This window comes from Peromyscus eremicus, chromosome 8a (genome assembly GCF_949786415.1).
Source record: "Peromyscus eremicus chromosome 8a, PerEre_H2_v1, whole genome shotgun sequence".
NCBI lineage: Eukaryota > Metazoa > Chordata > Mammalia > Rodentia > Cricetidae > Peromyscus > Peromyscus eremicus.
In genome coordinates this window covers 78,705,995-78,725,769 of record NC_081423.1, presented here as the reverse complement: position 1 = coordinate 78,725,769, position 19,775 = coordinate 78,705,995, and the positions used below count along the sequence as shown (strand labels likewise).

The 19,775-nt window shown below is 48.1% G+C and overlaps 1 protein-coding gene and 1 non-coding gene across 3 annotated transcripts in view; one reads left to right on the top strand and one right to left on the bottom strand.

The window, feature by feature from the left end:
• Window positions 1-17,821, bottom strand: part of Ttll6 (tubulin tyrosine ligase like 6) — a 35,649-nt gene extending 17,828 nt beyond the window's left edge. Inside the window, exons 1-8 of one of the 2 annotated variants that reach the window (XM_059271611.1) lie at window positions 17,683-17,821; window positions 6,799-7,016; window positions 5,752-5,790; window positions 5,019-5,137; window positions 4,747-4,877; window positions 1,661-1,817; window positions 729-872; window positions 84-169 (exon numbers count right to left, since the gene is read on the bottom strand). In XM_059271611.1, coding sequence (XP_059127594.1) covers window positions 84-169; window positions 729-872; window positions 1,661-1,817; window positions 4,747-4,877; window positions 5,019-5,137; window positions 5,752-5,790; window positions 6,799-7,016; window positions 17,683-17,786 — 998 coding nt within the window. In that variant the 5' untranslated portion in view covers window positions 17,787-17,821. Of the gene's footprint in view, window positions 1-83; window positions 170-728; window positions 873-1,660; window positions 1,818-4,746; window positions 4,878-5,018; window positions 5,138-5,751; window positions 5,793-6,797; window positions 7,017-17,682 lie in introns of those variants that run through there. The other variant, XM_059271612.1, reaches the window with a different exon arrangement.
• On the top strand, window positions 15,818-15,924 carry LOC131918084 (U6 spliceosomal RNA). Its single transcript, XR_009380833.1, has one exon. It is a non-coding gene; the product is annotated as a U6 spliceosomal RNA (small nuclear RNA).
• Window positions 17,822-19,775: the final 1,954 nt, after the last annotated feature.

Sequence of the window (19,775 nt, the reverse complement as noted above, 5' to 3'; positions counted from 1 at the left end):
TGACCCAGGGTGGAAATCCTGGCAGGGACGCAGTGGGTTTGGGAAGAACCTGGAAAGATGTGGGAAGCGTCCGTCCCTCTTACCTCTTGCTGCCAGAATGAGCATCTTGAATGAAGTTGGAACTGTGCTTATTGATGGAATAATTAGTTAGGTGCATGCAGATCTCATCCTGGGGAGAGAGACACAAAACTGTGGGTCAGGTTGAAGCACAGGCCTCCTGGGTCCTCTCCATGCACTGTCCCCCCACCCCAGGCCACTCCCACAGTCCCTGGATCTTAAAGGGATGGGGAAAAAAGGGAATTTATAGGCATATGTAAAGGAGGTAAACGGGGATAATCCATAGCCTGGAGTATAAGAGACTCCAACTCTTTCTGAGACTGGGGGAAGACTGGACGCCTACCCATGGCCTTCTCTCCTTGAGGACCTTTGCACTGGAGTTCTGGAGTTGGTGTCAGGAAAGCCTGGCCGTAAGTCCCAGATGCACCACTGTCACTCAGCTAGACAGTGACAGTGACCCCAGACAAGTCCCCTATACTCTGCAGATTTTAATCTCATCTGGAAAATGGGGATAATAACCCCTATCTGGGAGGGCTCCCAGGAGGACTAAATGAGAAACCCATGGACCTGGAACACAGTAAGTGCTCATCAGACGCCTGCTACCTCCACGGTATCTGAGGATGTTTATCATGCCAAGGGGAAGGGGAAGGCAGCGTGTCCCCCCAGCTCACCAGGTTGTCTGTGCAGGGGTGGGAGTAAGAGGTGGTGGCAAAGCGAGCCAGTCCTTCATTGTACACAAAGACCCGGAGAGGGTCACAGGAGGTCACCAGCACGTAAACCCGCAGGTCAAACTTGAACCCGTCGATGATAAAGGGCTGGGTGGGAAAGAGAGAGGTCATGCAAGCGTCTGGGGGTGACAATCACAGGGGAAGGTGTCTAGCTCCCACCTCACTCTTGGGGGAGCCAGCTCCAGCATTGCCTTGTGGCCTAAAGTTAGGCTTGCCCAGGGTGGGGAGCAAGATAAAGAGATTTGGGCTCTGGGACCTGACAGGTGACCTTGGGGAGGTCACCGAACCACACTGGGCCTTGAGTTCCTGAGCTACGGAATGCTGCCAGCAGCTCTCTCTAAGAGCCGTGTTAGCAACTGAACCGAGTAACTAGGAAATCCTTCCAGGACGGGACACACGGTTGCCAGGGCAACATCCTGGGGGCCTTCTCCAAGAGCTCTTCTTGCAAGGGGTTCCAGGACCTTTTGTCTTAGGGAGACCAGCGCTCCCCGCCCCCCACTTCTAGAAGGACCCCTCACTGCAGTGGGCTCTACCACTGTGGTCTGTGACTGCCTCTGCCCCCGTCAGAGAAAGCTGGTGACTATGAACTCTCTTAGGTGACTCCGCTCTCTGAAATGAGGTGGGGCCTCCACAGACCAAGCTTTCATCCACTTGGGGAGGGGGGTCAGCCTGGTGAGGCCAGATCAGTGGTGGAGACTACAAGGGCGAGTGAGGGACACTGTGACTCAGAAAGCTTGTGTCTGATCAAATCCAAGGCACAGGACAGGCTCAGCTTCCTCTCCACCTCTGCCTTCCACTGACTTCATTTCACATTCTGTCCCACAGAGCCTGAGGCTGCTGTGGGCAATAAATATATAATCACGGCGAGGAAGTACCTTTGAAATATAAAGCTGACAGATCATATCCTCCCCCGGCTTGATTTCTTTCACGGTCCGGGTGATGAATATGCCTTTCCCTTGGCAGCCTGAGTCCGGCTTACAAATGTACGTCTTATTTTTTCTTGACCTGCTGTAAGTCTGCAAATCTCCCCAGCTATCACAGCAGGGAGGGGACAAGACATGCCTTTAGGTTGGGAGCAATGAGAGGGAAAACTATATTTATTTTCATTTATTTTTATTTTATGTTTTGTCTGCTTGTATGTCTGGGCACCATGTCTGTGCCTGGTGCCTGAGAAGGCCAGAATAGTGTGTTAGATCCCCTGGGGCTGGAGTTACAGGAAGCTGTGAGGCACCATCCATATAGATGCTGGGAATTGAACCTGGGTCCTCTGGAAGACCAGTAAGTGCTCTTCACTGCTGAGCCATCTCTCCAGCCCCAGGAGGTTCTTTATGAAAACAGAAAAGAGAAGCTACCAATGGAACAAAGTCCTGGTGCTGACAGACAGACAGATACTCAGTGGCCCAGCAGTCGAGAGACATTGAGCGTTTGGGAATTTACCCTGGATTCAAGCCCCGCACACACCAATTCCCGACTGTATAACCCTTTATTGGCTTCGCTTCCTCCTCTCCATCATCTACACCATGTGAACAATGAGGCTGACTCACGTGTTCCTTAGTTACATGATACAAATTGGGCTGAGTGATGGGAGGTGCCCCAGGCAGCTCGACTTGGGTCTACACATAGATTTGGAGTTTTGCCCCTGGCTGACAATAGTGTGACCTGGACCACCATCTCTTACTCGTGTCTCACTGCAATGCCTCCACTGAAGCCAGGAGCACAGGAAGGCAGATCACACCCTTGAACGCACTCTGAAGAAAGTGTGCTTGTGGATGGAGATGTAGGTCAGCTGATAGGGTGCTTGCCTAGCTTGTATGAAGTTCCAGGTTCAGTCTCACAGACATATAAACTGGGTATAATAGCACACACCTGGAATCCCAACACTCAAGAGGTGAAGGCAAAAGTTCAGCAGCTCAAGAACAACCTTATTTACATAGTAAATTCAAGGCCAGCCTGGGCTACATGATGCCATGTCTAAAAAAAAAAGTGTACTCAGAAGAAAGAAAGAAACTAAATTAAAAGTGGACATGGTGGCATGTACCTGTACTTTCAACATTTAGGAGGCTGAAGCAGGCAGACTGAGAGTTTGGGCTAGCCTTGGCTATATAGTGAGGTCTTTTCTCAAAAAAAATAAAGGTGGAAATCAGTATGGCAGTTTCTCAGAAAATTGGGAATCGATCTACCTCAAGAACCAGCCATACCACTCTTGGGCATATACCCAAGGAATGCTCAATCATACCACAAAGATACATGCTCAACTATGTTCATAGAAGCATTATTCGTAATAACCAGAACCTGGAAACAACCTAGATGTCCGTCAAATGAAGAATGGATTAAGAAAATGTGGTAATATACACAATGGAGTACTACTCAGCAGAGAAAAACAATGACAGCATGAAATTTACAGGCAAATGGATGGAACTAGAAAATATCATCCTGAGTGAGGTAACCCAGACTCAGAAGGACAAACATGGTATGTACTCACTCATAAATGGATACTAGATATAAAGCAAAGAACAATCAGACTGCAACCCACAGATCCAGGGAGGCTATATGGCAGGGGACCCTAGGATGACTGTGGCTTAGAATAAGTTTTGGTTTTACTCAATCACTGGGCAAGCTTTAGTGAAACATTTCACTATTAGGATAAGAATTTGTACTGTATCAAGCTGATAATAGAAAAAAAGTAAATAAATAAAAATAAAAAAAAATAAATAAAGGTGGATGAAAAGGAAAGGAACCGAATTAATGAATTATAAGTGTCTCAGCCTTGCTGTGCATGTGTTTTGTGCTTTATCTCAAAGGAATCGTCTGTCCACTGAGGAAGCTAGTGGCTACAGTGTCCACAAAGGCTGTGAAATCGGAGGCTCCTGTTGTCTGAATGGCAAACACGCTACCTTTGAAGTTGATGCTAAGCCCTGAAGAATGTTCCAGACACTTTATGAAGAGTCTTCAAGCCTTAGTTTAGGGAAGCCTGGGCGGAGAGGAGAGGATGGGATTCCGTGCTGTGTGAATGTAATTCTTTTTAAAACATCTTTTTAGATTTTTAAAATTTTATGTGTGAGTTTTGCCTACAAATATGTACGTGTACCATTTGGATGCTGGGGACCGAACCTGGGTCCTCTGCAAGAGCAACAAGTGCTCCTAGCTGCTGCTGACTCAACCCTCCAGTCCATTGGAATATAATTCCGATAGCGACACGTCTTCACTGCTGCCACCCTTCACAAGCCCTCATTGTACCCCAGGTCTTTTTTTTTTTTTCTTGCTACTTGGGGAAGGATCTAGAACAGTGGTTCATAACCTGTGGGTTGCGACCCCTTCAGGGGTGGATCGACCCTTCCACGGGTGTCACCTAAGACCATGAGAAAACACAGATTATCTGCAATGCGATTCATAACCGTAGCAGAACCACAGTCATGAAGCAGCAGCGAAAATAGTTTTATGGTTGGGGTCAGCACAACACGAGGAACTGTATTGAAGGGTCGCAGCATTAGGAAGGTTGCGAACCGCTGATCTAGAGAATTCACGTTCTGGGAGTGGATGTCTACTTTTGAAAGGAAAGGTTGGTGGCTGTCCGCGCCATCAAACGGGACAGGCTGGGTGGGCAGCCTTCTTTGCTCCCGCTCTAGGTGCCAACCACAGCCCCACTTCCTCCCTAAAAATTCAGAAACTGCACAGGTAAGTGGTTGGAACAAGTTCAAATCCAACAGCTTTCAGGGTCAGAACAAACTTCCATCCTAACTGTGGGTCTAGGCTCCAGGGCACCCAGCCCCTAATTGTCACTTCATTTTACAGGCAGAGCCTGTGTTTTCTCAACCTTGGACACACCCTCAGCCTTTTTCTTCCCTAACAGTAGGGAGAAACACAAAAGGTCATACGGGAAAGGAGAGTGGCAGCCAGGGAATCAGGGCAAAAGAGGAAAAAGAACAATGGGGGTGGAGAAGAGCTAGAAAGGGGCACTTACTCAGCGGGAAGACACCACGTCCTAGGGAAAAAATGGAAGTCTTTAGGAAACAGCTTTAGCATCCGGCTCATATTCCGGGCCAGCAAGTCCTTGCGGCAGATCTCGCTCATCCCAGGAAAATGATTGATTTTCTGCAGAGGAAACCAGAACTCATGAGCAATTCTAGCTGAGTGGAAGCAGGGCTATGGGAGTACCATGAGATCCCTTGAAGAGCCAGCGATCAACATGGGGCCAGCGCTGGCGAGACGCCACCCATCCAGGGAGGGACACACCTGGTAACTCTTCATTTCCATCACTCGTTCCAGCGACACTGAGAAGTCCGTCCAGTAGAGAGTCCAGTCGTCATTGTCTCCCGCCTCTCGAAGGCCATACTGCTGGGCTGCCCTGCGCACTGTGAAGGAGTTGAAGAAGGGAAGGGTCCATGAAGCACAGAAGCAGGAAAGAGCTCCTGTGGGGAGGTCTCTTTCCTATGCATCTCAGACCAAGTAGTGTAACAGGAGAGCTGGCTCCTTGGGACCGGAAGCCACTTCGCCTTGTGGACAGGGCAAAGAAAGAGTAGAGAATGGAATTGTTGTTGAAGGATACATCCTGGCTATATGGGATGAATGTTAGGACTGACCTCTTCCCTTTCCTAGGGAGCAGGCTTGCCTCCAAACACTAAGCCCTGCATGTAAACTAATTCTTAACCATAACCTAGCGCCAGGCTTAATCAGTGAGGTAAACTGGTGGGGGGAAATAACATTTGACACAATGAGTCTAACCTGAGCTACTTAGTGAAACCCTACCTCAAATACACGCACAAATAAATAAGACTAAGGGTGGTGATCACCACTGTGGCCCCGGCCTGTGATCGTTAGAGTGAGATTCTCAGTTTCCTCTAACGGTTTACGGAGCCAGGAGAACCAAGGATCTGGAGAGCCTGTTTCTCACCCTCGGGCACACACAGGAGGGACCTATTCCCACCCTTCTGTCTCCATCACAGGTCCCTTGACCACAGATGCTCACCACTGTCGTAGCGGCAGTTGGATAGATTAATCACCAATCATCTGGAAAAGAAAAAGGCAGACAGCAAGACAGAGACAGACACCCTGACCAGAACACAGGGCTGGGACCAGACATGCACGCCCAGCTGCCCCACTAAGCCTGCAGGGCCTGCCCATCCCATCACTAAGAGTGAGGTCGCAAAGGGGTGTAGGACCATGGACTTGTAGGTCTGTCATTATTTATATAGTCTGTTATTATTTGTATATATGTATACATTCCATTATATATTTATTACAATTGGGGTTAATTTTGCTTTCGGCTTGGTGTTAACATCATTGCCGCCACCCCCTTTTTAATTTTGTCAGCAATGGGATTTGAACCCAGGGCCTCCCACCTGAAAGGTAAGCACTCTTAAATTAACTCTACGCTGCATTCCCAGTGCTTTTTTTTTTTTTTTTACATCACCAGCCACACAGGGACAGGAATTTTAAAAGTCACACGTTCTTTTCTGGCTAAAATATTGTCCCCTTCTTCTCTCCCCACTAAGGGAAGCTATTTAGAAAGGAGACAAGCTCTCGGCCAGGCACAGCCGAGTGTTAACCCAGAACCAGGATGCACGAGCTCTGCTAAGTCACCGTGGTCCTGTTACACCGCGAGGATGTGAAATTCCCAGGACTCACGCGCACTTACACTTCGGAAGGGAAACTGTTCCTACTCCTTCAGCACGGAGCTCCCTCCCCACCCAGTCTTTAAAAAGCATTAAACACAAACAGAATGAAAATCAGAACAAGGTGTGACTCCGGGTTATACACACTATTATGGGATTCCATAAAACAGAACACTGAAAGTGGCTTCTTTTATGTGAACTGAAAGTAGTGTGATCTTGACAAGCCAAGTCCATGGTGTCTCCTTTTCCTCTCATCAGCCAAGACCTTCTTCCCTCCGGTCCTTCCTGATCTTATCAACACTGATCTGCACACACACACACACACACACACACACACACACACACACACACACACACACACACACCTACCTGCCCCAGCTCCTCGTTTTCCAATACTAACCTTTTTTTCTTCCTCTTCTTCTTGCCATGCTGCGGGGCGTTCTGAAGCCTCTTTTGTGTGTTCTCTTTCACAAAAGCCAGGGTGACAAATTCTTCTAGCTCTTCTAGATCTTCTGTAGAACCCTCCTCCCTCTCTTCGCCCCCTTCCTCACTTTCCGAAGTCAGGCACTGTAGCATCTTCCTGGCCCCGGAGGAGGCTCTGGAGAAACGCCAGCCCTCCCTGGAGAGAGGGCAGAGCGAACAGCAGTTGCGTGGTTCCACCTGCAGGGGGCCCTCCTCCCGTGCCATGTGGGAGTTTATAACCGTGCGCTAATTCCACCTTTGCAAAGGACTCTGACCTTGGGGACGCACTTAGCCAACCCCGGCCTTGGTTTTGGCCATCTGGGGTTTTCAGAGAGAGGCTGAGCTGCTCTGCTGGGCACCACCTGGTAAACAATCTTATTATTACAGTGAGTGTGTGTCTGGAGACGGCCTCAGAACTAAGCCTCCAGCCTTCCTAGCTGAGGTACTGAGTCCCGAGGGTGCACTGGAGGCGGGCTGAGGTCTGTTAACCGTTGCAGTGCTACATTCGGTCTCCCACACAGCAAGATGCAGGCATGAATTAAGGCACATAGGAGGTTGTAAATCAATAGATGTGGGTCCTGGGGACGGAACTCAGGTCTCCTGGAAAACCCGTACCTGCTCTAAACTGCAGAGACATCTCTCCAGCCCCCGAATATGTGTGTGTGTGTGTGCGTGTGTGTCTGTGTGTCTGTGTGTCTGTGTGTCTGTGTGTCTGTATCCAGTGTCCAGCATCCACAGCTCTTTAGGAACACACTTACTCCACTTCTATATAACCCAGGTCTTCAGGCCCACTCAGACCACACGCCTCTCAGGCAAGGCTCCTATGGTCGGTCATACAGCCCATTTATTTCACGGTGCTCCCACTCCCTCCCAGTCTACCCTCCCACAACCTCATCACTCCAGCCCCTCTCCTTTGGTGGCCACAGGCCTTCTGCTGCTTACTACCTGTTCTGTCCACACACACTCTTCGGATTAAAAGACAAAAAAAAATTTATTATCATTCAGATTATTATTGAAATCATATCAAAGAAGGTCTTAAAAATGAGAGGGTAGCCAGGAGATGGTGGCACACGACTTTGATTCCAGCACTCGAGAGGCTAAGGCAGGCAGATGTCTGTGAGTTCGAGGCCAGCCTGGTCTACAGAGCTAGTTCCAGGACAGCCAGGGCTACACAGAGAAACCCTGTCTCAAAACACACCAGTAACAACAACAAAAGTCACCTGTGGCTTGCCTACTCTAACAAAGCAACTTGGCCTTGGCTGTGAATTCTCTTTAATTCTTAAATTCTAATTGTAATCATTCTGACATCATATTACCCATTTTATAGCTTCTTTCTGCCCATTTAATACCATACCATAAAGGGACATTTATTTTGGCAAAATTTGCATGTCCCTAGCTATATTTATTTTTGTTCTTTTTTTTTTTTTTTAGTCTGTATATGTGTTAGAGAAGTAGGAGTCGGTTCTCTCCTGTTATGTGGGTTCTGGAATCAGGCTTCTTGTGAAGCATGCTTACCTGCGTGCCACGCCCACGACGGTGTCGCCCGCGTGACAAATGCCTTGGATGAGGTGGTTACGTGGGAAAGGGGGGCTCGCGGCCCTCAGGTCTATGCCCCCGGCGACCCCTTATCAATCTGCCCAAATCATGGTGCCAGGCTACACGGAACCACGCAAAATCTGCTTACAGAGGCTGGCTGACACTCTGCCTTTTTCTCTTTGCAGCTGTGACTATTGCTGTTTCCTTGTGTATTGATTTCAAGAAGTTCACTCTCAGTGTTCCTGATGTGCCCCATAAAGAGAATAATGATTCCTCAAAAGTGACCTCAATACCCCCACCTATAATTCAAGCTTTTAGGCAAACAGTTAAAGAGGGTCCTAGAAGTTTGGGGGAATTTATGAATGATTTAGAGCAAAAAGAACTTATGACTCAAAGGGACAAAGATTCTAACAAAGAGAGAATAAAAGTAAGAGTCCAGGAGCTCATAAACAATCCACATGCACAGCCAACAGCAGCTACAAGGAAACAGTTACAGAAATTAGCCATTCCTACAAGAATTATCCAGGGACAAATAGAATTTCTCATCAAGGGCCGGTGGTGGCAACCCCCTAACTTTAATCCTAGATATAATAATTATTTGGAGCCATTGCCCTTTACGGGAGCTAATGACAAACATGGGAACCAATGGGTGAATCATAATAGTACGAAAACAGAATGGCGTAAGTTACAGTTCATGGAAAGAATAGCTAGGTCCCAACCCCCCTGGTGCCTTCTCACCTGCAGGCAAAGGTTAAATATTTTCACACAAATGAAACCATGGTTAGAACGATGGTGGGAAGGGTTTAACTTTGATACAAAACAAAGGTCTAATAATTATGTAGAAGGAAAACTTCAGCTAGGGCCGTAATGTTCTCTATCTGGATGAGGGACCACAAAAGAGAAAATAACACCTGTACGCATGAGATCTGTTAGTCATTCTGAGAAAATTGTGTGACCACATTGTTAATTCTATGTCTATCGCCCCACTGGCCGATTGCCATGTTTCCTCAAATGAATGTATAAAAAACACTGCTTGATCTGAGTAAAATTGCAACAGTTTCGCAGCATACTCTGGTATCTGTGTCTGTCTGTCATTTGCCGAATCTCACTTATCCTGAGTACCTTCAACCTGTTCTCCCTCGGTCTGGTGTTCCTACTGAGACCCAGTCCGCGGCACCTGCGGAGCCATCTCTACGACCAGCATGTTCCTGGTTTTTGTTTTGTTTTGTTTTTTGGTTTTTTGAGACAGGGTTTCTCTATGTAACAGTCCTGGCTGTCCTGGAACTCACTCTGTAGACCAGGCTGGCTTCAGATTCACTAAGATCCACCTGGCTCTGCCTCCCAAGTGCCGGGATTAAAGGCATGCGCCACCACCACCCTGCATGTTCCTGGTTGTTTTTTTTTTTTTTTTTTAAATATTTTTTAAGGTTTATTTATTTATTATGTACACAGAAGAGGGCACCAGATCTCATTACAGATGGCTGTGAGCCACCATGTGGTTGCTGGGAATTGAACTCAGGACCTCTGGAAGAGCAGTCGGTGCTCTTAACCTCTGAGCCATCTCTCCAGCCCATGTTCCTGGTTTTTAAGGGCTATGAAACATTCCATGGAAGGCATGTATCTAAAGGAAACCAACCCTTGCCTTATTACTGGACATAACAGTTGCTTCCAATTTTGATATTATCTAAACATCCTAAAACACATTTTCAAGCTGGGGATGGTGGCTAAGGTCTGGCTACTAGGGAAGCTGAGGCAGGAGGATTACTGAGCCTAGAGAGACGATACCCTCTCCCCACCCCCCATTGTCTAAAGAAGAAAAACAAGAAACACATTTTCATGTAGAAAGGGACGTTTACTTCTTTGGGGATTGTTCTCTCTTGTCTGTCTGTTTATTTGAGACAGTGTCTCACTGTGTAGCCCAGGCTGGCCTCCAACTCAATTCTCCTTTCTCATCCCCACAAATGTCAGAGTTATATGTACCCCCTACACCCAGCTTTTGAGGGTGATTCTTGCACGTGTAATTCCCAGCACTTGGCAGGTAGATGCAAGAGGGGCAGGAGTTCAAGATCATCCTCAGTGAATTCAGTTAGGGGCCAGCCTGGACTACATGAGACTGTCTTCAAAAGACAATATTAAGGGATTAAATGGCTCAGAAGATTGTGCAGCTTCTGATGTGTGTGTTTGTGTGTGTGTGTGTGTGTGTGTGTGTGTTCACCATGTTACATCCCACGGGGATTTTAACAATTTCAGCTAACTACCTCCAGCAATAGGCGATTATAGCAACCTCTCCAGAGTCACTGGCTCTCTTAGGAATCACCTCCCTTTTCCATCCAAACTTGCTAATTCTAGACAACACCTACACTCCACAGCCGTGTCTTTGACACCACAGCGCCCTTACACTCCCTTCATGTGACATACTTCTGTGGCTTTGCCAAAGATTTTCAAATACATGTCCTAGGTAAATGCTCACCACCACCCCTGGGAAGGAGGGCAGAACCGTGGCACTGGCCAAGGATCGTGCTTACTTCTTCCCTCTCGGAAACATGGCTGCCCTCAGGACAAACAACAGAGAAAACCTCTGCCCGCTGTATGAGTCAACGTTCCCAGCGAACTTGGCAACGTTCGAGAGAACTGGGGAACGCCAAGTCTTGGCCTTGGGCTGCTCCCTTCCTCACAGGTAAACGACCAGCTCCACTCCCCAGGCCTTCAACAACGCTCCTCTTCACCAAGCCCTTACACAGGAGTGGCTCGTTTACCTAAAGGTTAATGTTAACTTGGCGAGAAACTGACCCCGATTTTGAACTCTGGAATTGTGTGTTGTTGGTGCCTTTTTTAGGGCCTTGCCCAAGTGGTAAGAGTAAATCATGTCTGCCTCAAAGAGAAGAACATAATGGCGTTAACAAAAGAAAAAAAAAAAAGCAGTTGTGGAGTTGTGGGGTTGAAAACCGTGACTTCTAGGCCAGTGTGAGTTAAATGATAAGACTAAGACCCTGTTGCAAACACGAAGTCCAGTTCTGTTTGCTCTTGTGTGACAGAGCCCCAGCACACACAACAAGAGACCAAACCTATGCACTTTTAGAGGAATGGGTCCTCATGCCTTCTTGTCCTCATCCTGCCGGTCCTGTACTCCAGCCTCCATACAATACAAGAGCCACCCAGATGGAACCTGAAACAGGTGCGAGATGGCAAACAGCAGCCCTTGCTACATGTGAAGTAGCTTGGCTTTGGCCTTGGTCCCTTTCTCTCTTCAGATTGATTTCTTTTCATTTTAGGTGTATGGGTGTTTTGCTTGTATCTGTGTTTGTGCCGCACATATGTGCAGTACCTGTGAAGGCCAGAGGAGGGCAACATATCCTCTGGAGCTGAAGTTACAGATGGATGTTAGCTGCCACACGGATGCTGGGACCCAAACCTGGATCCTGGACACGCAGCCCGTGATGGTTGTTTCCTGCCTCCAGTTCCCAAGAGTTAGGATTACAGGCGTGAGCCACCAGGCCCTCTCTCTTGCCCTTCTCTCCCCTCACACTCTGCACCCTGTTTTATGTCCAAGGCCGAATCCTGTTGCCTTCTCTCCAAACACTCCTGAAAGAACATCTTAAAACCTTGTCTGTGGCAGAATTGCACCCCAAATCTGGCCTGCAGAAACATCCCACTGGCCCACAGGAGACTGTGGTCATTGCTACAGTTGCTCAGTAGGAGTACTTCCCAAGAAGTAGAAAATGCACATTTCTTATTAAAAACACAGATTTCTATTTCCTTTTGTCAAAGTAGGTCTACATTCCTTCATGCCAACAATAAAGAACAGCTGAGTGACTCTCCTTAATATTTCTTTCACATTCTTGTAGTGTCTCTGACACAGAAACCAAGTGACAAGCAGCTTTATGTTTATAATACCATTGAGAGAATTGATTTTTTTTTTTGGGGGGGTCTGTGCATGTGGTGTGTGTGTGTGTGTGTGTGTGTGCATTTGTGCAGGTGCATTTGCCCATGCATGCGTGCGTAGAGGCCAGAGGTCAATGTCTTCACCTATTTGCTCACCACTTCATTTTTTGAGACAGGATTTCTCACTGAACCTGAAGTTTGTCGTTTTGGCTTAACTGGCTCGCCAGTGAGCCCCTGAGCTCTGCCTGTCTCTGTCCCTATCTCTGCCCCTGTCTCTGTCCCTGTCTCTGCCCCTGTCTCTGTCCCTGTCTCTGCCTGTCTCTGCCCCTGTCTCTGTCCCTGTCTCTGCCCCTGTCTCTGCCCCTGTCTCTGTCCCTGTCTCTGCCCCTGAGCTCTGCCTGTCTCTGCCCCTGAGCTCTGCCTGTCTCTGCCCCTGTCTCTGTCCCTGTCTCTGCCCCTGAGCTCTGCCTGGCTCTGCCCCTGTCTCTGCCTGTCTCTGCCCCTGTCTCTGTCCCTGTCTCTGCCTGTCTCTGTCCCTGTCTCTGCCCCTGAGCTCTGCCTGTCTCTGCCCCTGAGCTCTGCCTATCTCTGCCCCTGTCTCTGCCCCTGAGCTCTGTCTGTCTCTGCCCCTGTCTCTGTCCCTGTCTCTGCCCCTGAGCTCTGCCTGTCTCTGTCCCTGTCTCTGTCCCACTAGTCCTGGGAATAGACACACTGGGGACTGGGATCCTAATGCTTGCCCAGCAAACAGTTTACCCTCCTGGCTATCTCCTCAGCCCTTATTTTTTGTTTTTTTGAGACAAAGTTTTGCTGTGTAGCCCTGCCTGGCCTGGAACTTGCTGTGATTCTCCTGCTTCAGCCTCCCAAGTGCTGGGGTTACAGGCTTGCACTACCACACTTGGCTCAACCCCCACCCCATTTTCTTTTTTTAAGTGAAATTTTATTTATTTTATGTGCATGTATAGGTGTGTATGTGTGCACGTGTGTATATGCCATGGCATGTTGTGGAGGTCAAAGAACAACTTGTGAAAACAGTTCTTTCTTCCACCACGTGGATCTCAGGGATCAAACTTGGGTCATCAAGGCCTGGTGGCAGATCCTTTCGCCTTCCGAGCCACTGCCCACCCACTCGGCTTTCTTGACCATGGGCGAGTGTATCAGTTTTCTCATAAGGCCTAGAACTCTATGTAGCAGTAGTTGGCCTTGAACTCCAGCCTCCTGCCTCAGTGATCATAAACTGAGCCACCATGTCTGACCTGATTTTCTCACTGGTACTATATGCCTGTCCACACCAAATGTCTGAACTTCCCAGTTTTGTTCCTGCATATTATTAGCCTGTAAGCAGAGGGTCTGTTAGTTTCCTTTTGTAGAACTGTGGATTGAGACCTCACACAGGATGATGGGTGAGCACTCTGCTCCTGAACCCTACGTTAGTGCCCCTGAAATTTTTTTTTTAAGCAATTCTGAGTTAGAATAAAAACTGCTTCACTCGGGGATCAATGAAAAATCATTCATCCATTCATTTTTGTTGAATGAGGATTGAACTTGGGGCCTTAAAAAAGCTAGGCACAAGGTCTACCATCAGCCCATACCCCATTACCTCCCACCCAAAGCATTTTAATTTTATGATATCAGAAAAAACATAGAATTGACCCAGCTAAACCCAGACTGGCCTCAAGCTTGCTAAGCAGCCAAAATGACCTTAAACTTCTAATCTTCCTGCCTCTAGCTCCCAATTTCTGGGCTTATAGGTGTATACCACCACATCCAGTTTATGGGATGCCGAGGATCAAACCCAGGAATGTATTTAAAACATTTTCTAAGCTCTCAAGGAATCCCTCTATATTACAGCAGGGAGAAACCTTGAAGAAAATCTAATTCAACCATCCACTTATTTTCAGGACAGCTTTCGCTCAGGCAAGCACATGCACATACTAACGACACTCATCTGGATTAGAGACCAAGCCATGGCAGCCAGGACCAAAATTCCAGCCCCTACCTCCATTGTCTTTCTTTTAGCGAGGACAGCAGGCAGACAAAACAGACCAAGACCCTTGGAGGGCTCAGGAGAGAAGGTTAAGTCAGGCACGGTGATGTGTGCCTGCAATTCACGAACATGGGAGGCTGATAAAGAAGGGTCACCAAGAGTTCCCGGCTAGCCTGGGCTACAAGCAAGACTCTCTCTCTCCTCTCTCTCCCGCCCCCCCCCCCTCTCTCTCTATATATATATATATATATAGTGTGTGTGTGTATGTATGTATATGTATGTATCTATGTATATGTGTGTACATATATATGTATCTATGTATACATATACATGTATTATATAATACGTGTGTGTGTGTGTGTGTGTGTGTGTGTGTGTTTTCAATCGAGGTGATGCACAGCTTTAGTCTCAGCACTTGGGAAGCAGAGGTACTCAGATCTGTGAGTTTAAGGCCAGCTTGGTCTACATTGTAAGTTGCAGTCCAGCCAGAGCTACATAGTGAGACCCTGTCTCAAAAACAAAACAAAACAAAACAAAAACAAAAGCAAACAACCCCCCTCAAACAGAAGACCAGAAGTTGTTATTAATGTATTAACACACAATGGCACCTTCAGTTTCTCCTAATGGCATAAAAATGTCCATTTCACCTTTCCAAATAGGATATTTGAGACACTGATGATTCCTCCCTTGTTAGCACCGGTTTGATCTTGAGATCTTCCAAGTCAAGAATAACCAACCAATCCTAGTTAGACCGCATGGAAGTGCCCTGCATTGGCCACCAGGGGGAGGCAGTGAGTACTGCCACGGCCCTGTAAAGGCTCGGCAGGTTGTTTGGGAGAACAGTTGGTAACTAGGTCCTTATTCTTTTCTTTTTTGAGGGAAAGCGTGTATTTGTTTGTTTTTGCTTTTGCTTTGTGACTTAGGGTCTCATGTAACCCAGGGTGGCTAGCCTTGACCTTCCAACTCCTAAGTGAAGGGTTCACCAACAACCCCACCATGCAGGCCTTGGGTCCACTTCTGAAGGATTAAACGTGTTTTCTACTCTTCGTCCCCTGGCACTGTTCCAAAGGGCGGAAATTTTTTTAGTGCTTTCTTTTGCAAGACTGAACGAATACCAGAGTCCTATAAACAGCAGGAAAGAATAGTTGGAGGGCTGACTAACAAGAATGATGGGGGAAGCCATCTTGACGGTCAGCCAGGCTCTTTTATCTGTGTTTCAAAGCCCACACTCTTCCAAGTCTGTAGGAACACATAGAGAGCCAAAGACTTTCCTGTATTGTCTGCCCATGACCTCCTTCTCCTTCCTTCATCATCCCCCTGGTCATCTTTGAGTCATTCTCCCACTAGAAGCATCCCTAGGAAGGTCTCCAGTGGACAGCTGTTGGGAAAATAGTCAATGGACAAAAGAAAAAAAAAAAAAAAAGAGCACTCTGGATCTAGCTTTGGTTTAGCCTTCTGATTTAACGGGGCACAAACAGCCAAGTTATCACTCCTTTATTCATTCTCTGTCTTCTCTGGGAATACAAGAGCACCAGGAGGATAAGAACTTCACCCCCATGCTCGCTTCGGCAGCACAGATACTAAAATTGGAATGGTACAGAGAAGATTAGCATGGCCCCTGAACAAAGATGGTACGCAAATTCGTGAAGCGTTCCATAATGTTTTTAAATAAAAAATCTTAAAAAAAAAAAAAAAAAAAAAGGGAGGGAGGGGCTGGAGAGATGGCTCAGAGGTTAAGAGTACTGACTGGTCTTCCAGAGGTCCTGAGTTCAATTCCCAGCAACCACATGGTGGCTCACAACCATCTATAATGAGATCTGGTGCCCTCTTCTGGCCTGCAGGCATACATGCAGGCAGAACACTGTATACATACATATAAATAAATAAATAAATAAATAAATAAATAAATAAATAAATAAATAAAATCTTAAAAGGAAAAAAAAAGAACTTCACCCCCAGAGGCACAGTGGCTCCTGTGTGTAAGCCCAGGACTCAGGGGGTTGAGGCTGCGAGGGCTGAGGAGAAGAGCTGGGGCTATGTGACCAAGCTCCAGGTTAGCTTAAGAAACATAGCAAGACTCACAGAAGGAGCAGCCAGACGAGAGCTAGTGATTACATTAGATCTGCCCGCACAATCCAGCCAGTGCCGAGAATAACAGGCCAGCCAGACTGACTGGCAGCAATAGGAGTCTTGCCCACTCAGATGCCATCTTTTATTCTGCTAGAAACTGGGGGCATTTTGTGATATTAGAAGGCGCAATTTCCTTTCTTTCATTCACTGAGTTGTTTGTTTTAAAGATGCAGTTTTCAGGCCAGGGTCATGGCCAGCCATTTCCTCCATGACACTCGGGAAAATATCAGCCTAGGTAAACCTGGATCCACATACCATCTCTATTTCCTTTCTTGTTTTTCCTTTCCACGGGGTCTCACTATGCAGCCTAGGCTGACGCCAAGTTTGAAATTCTCTTTCCTCCGCATCCCCCAAGGGGCTGGGATGGCAGCTGAGTGACAGCCATGCCTTGTACTCTTTTGCTTTCTACAGTGGTGACCCTAGGTAGTGAACTCTACCTCACTTCCCTCCTAAATAAAGATACTATTCATCTCGTTCTAAAGACCCAGCCAGTATTTCTACCGCTTTTCAAGTAGTGCTTGGTTCAAAATAAGTACCATATTATCAAGTAAGGATATGGGGGAGGGGGGAGGGGGTGGGGGCTCGTCGTTGAAGCACTTGCCCAAGCCCCTGGGTTCGATCTCCAGCACCCCCAAATGGTGATGACGACGACATGAATGATAGAACTGGTACAAATACTAAACAAAAATTTGGGAGCGCCTGGCACATAACAGCAGTTCATGAACATTTAGTTCCCTCCCCATTTTGTTTCCAAAAGTAAAGGATATATTTCCCTAGAGCTCAAATTCTAGACAACTTTCTCAAGGCTCGAAGAGTATTCAGGACGGGCCAAATAAACAAACAAACAAATAAAAGTGAGAGGCAAAAGAAAGAGCTGGAACGGGAAAGGCATCGATGTAGGTAGGCATCGGGTTATTCCAGGCAGGAAAAATAAACCAACAAAACTGTCTTTCTAGAAGGATTCTTCGGACGAAGTTAAAAATGATGACAGACCCGGCGTGGGTAGGGGGAAGAGGTGAGGAGTTCCTCCAGTGTCCCGGAGATGGTTGGTATCTAAGGGACTGCGCCCCGGTGGTTAGGTATGGAAGGGCGGGAAGTGGGTATTAGTACCAGGGACAGAGAAGTGATGAACCACGTCGGGAGCCTAGGGTTGGTGAGGGTGAGAGGCTGGCCTCTGGGGACGCCATCGAGGAAGGCAGAGGGGTGGCCCTGGGTAGAGCCAGTGTTTGAGGGAAACGGCAGTAGGAAGGCGGCGATTTAGGGCCAGCACCCGGTTTCCGAGCTTCCTTACCCGCTATGGCTACTGCCGGGGCTCTCCACGGTTGGGAAGCTCTCATCTCTCGCAACCACCCTAGCCGACCCACACCTCCACGGAGCAAGGAACCAGGCTCCCATTGGCTGCCACACGCCCGGTACGGCGACCCCGACCTGCGCCCCTCCTAACCTCGGGTCCGCCCGGCCCTCATATTTGCATATAGGGCCTCCCAGGCTTTCGATTGGCCCCTGCAGCAGGCGGCCATGCCCCCTCGGTCGGGAATCTGATTAACCGTCACTGCGCCCGCCCGCGGAGGGAAGCGCCTAGGTTGTCCCTGGAGACGCGGAGGACGCTCGGGCTCCGCTGCCTAGCGCCAGGAACGCGTCTCCGCCTGGCCCCGCCCCGCCCGCGCCCCACCCACCCCACCCCCTCACCCCTGGGTTCGGGCGATGGGAGTAGGGGGTGGGGGGGCTGCACAGGGGCGCGTGGAACGCGGCCACCCAAAGCTGCTGCTCTTCAGATCGGCCTGGAGAGACAGGCTTGCTTTGGTTTTAGATTCTCTAGAGACAAGTACTTATCCCGGACCAGAAGCTGGATGCTCGGCGAGAGAGCAGTGGATTAAAAGCACGGAATCAGTAGTTTTTTCCGGGCTTGTTTGTAACTGTGGGGGCCGTGGGCTCTCCGAGGGTCAGCGTCTTTCACAGTATAATGGGTATTGCAAACCTATAATGAGCCGCTCCGGCTTATTGGATCATGAGGTCTCTTCCAGAATTTGGAGGGGTCATGGTCTGCACTGAACCGACCAGTAAACGAAGGCCGCCCACACCGACTGCAGAGTCGGTGAGACGTAAGGGAGCACGGGTCTCATTTGATTGTATTTAGGGTGGGGAACCTCTGTAGTGACTGGATTCAGTCTTTTCGTTTCCTCCTTTCTTAATCTATACTGCCCACCTGCCAAACTGCCTGTAAAGACAGACAGGCAGAAAGAAAAAAAACAAGTTCTTCCCGCAAGTGCTGGTTCAGCATTTGTTGAAAGATCAAAGGATTGATTTGAAGCTGCTGTGTTTTTAAACAGCGGGGTTTTGTTTCGGACAAGGCTTTTTGGCCTGGGACGTTGATCCTTTTGTCTCTACATCTGGGATCACAGGTGTGCGTTACTACACCGGGTTTAGCCGTGCTGTTTAACCATCCTGGGGATTGATCCCAGGGCTTTGAACATGCTAGGCAAGCACTCTACCGACTGAGCTACAACTCCGTCTTCCTCTTCATTCTTAATTTTTTAGGTGCTTGACTTGATGTCACTGAAATGTGGCCGTTCCTGCGGCAAAGGTTTAGTCTCAAGAAGTAGGATAGTGAATGGATCCTCACTGCTGAAAACCTTTGCAAGCAGCTCGAGAGGAAATGTAGGCACGAGAAACACGGAAACCTTTAGCGGCAAGCACTAAAGGAAGAGGTCGAAGCTAAGTGTCTGATCTAAACGAATCCAGGAAACTTTCTGTGGGGTTCTTTGTTGCGGAATATTCCCTTACACTGTGTGAAGATGTGTCACCGTGATTGGTTTGATAAAGAGCTGAATGGCCAATAGCTAGGCAGGAAGAAATTAGGCGGGACTTCTGGGGACGGAGAGGCTCCTGGAAGAAGAGAGGCCGAGTCGCCAGCCAATACTAAGTCTTGTGTTGTTATTTAGGAGCTGGCCATACAGAGAAGGACTTGCTACAGTTCTTAGCAGCTTTCCTGGGAACTGTGCCAATGAGTGTGCCCTGGAATTATGCAATAACGGGCAAATGCAGGAGAAGGGGCGAGGCACCAAGCTGGAGTGCTGATATGAATCTGTAATCTGTCATCCCAGGCTTAGTGAAACAGGATCTTCTACCCGAGGCAACCTGGGCTACAAATCAGACTCCTGTCTCAAAGCCCAAAACAAAAGAAAAAAACTCACCCAATGAAACCCAAGGCCAAGAAACACTGAGGTCTCACCTCCCTGTCCTGTGTTGACCTCGTCTGCTTTGCACTGACCCTTGAACTTTGCCCATGAGTGTCGTGTGTAGGTCTCTAAGAGGCCCAGCTTCCTTCTCCTAACACCCTTCCATAACCACACACAAGGACAATTACTAAATGTGACTGTAGCT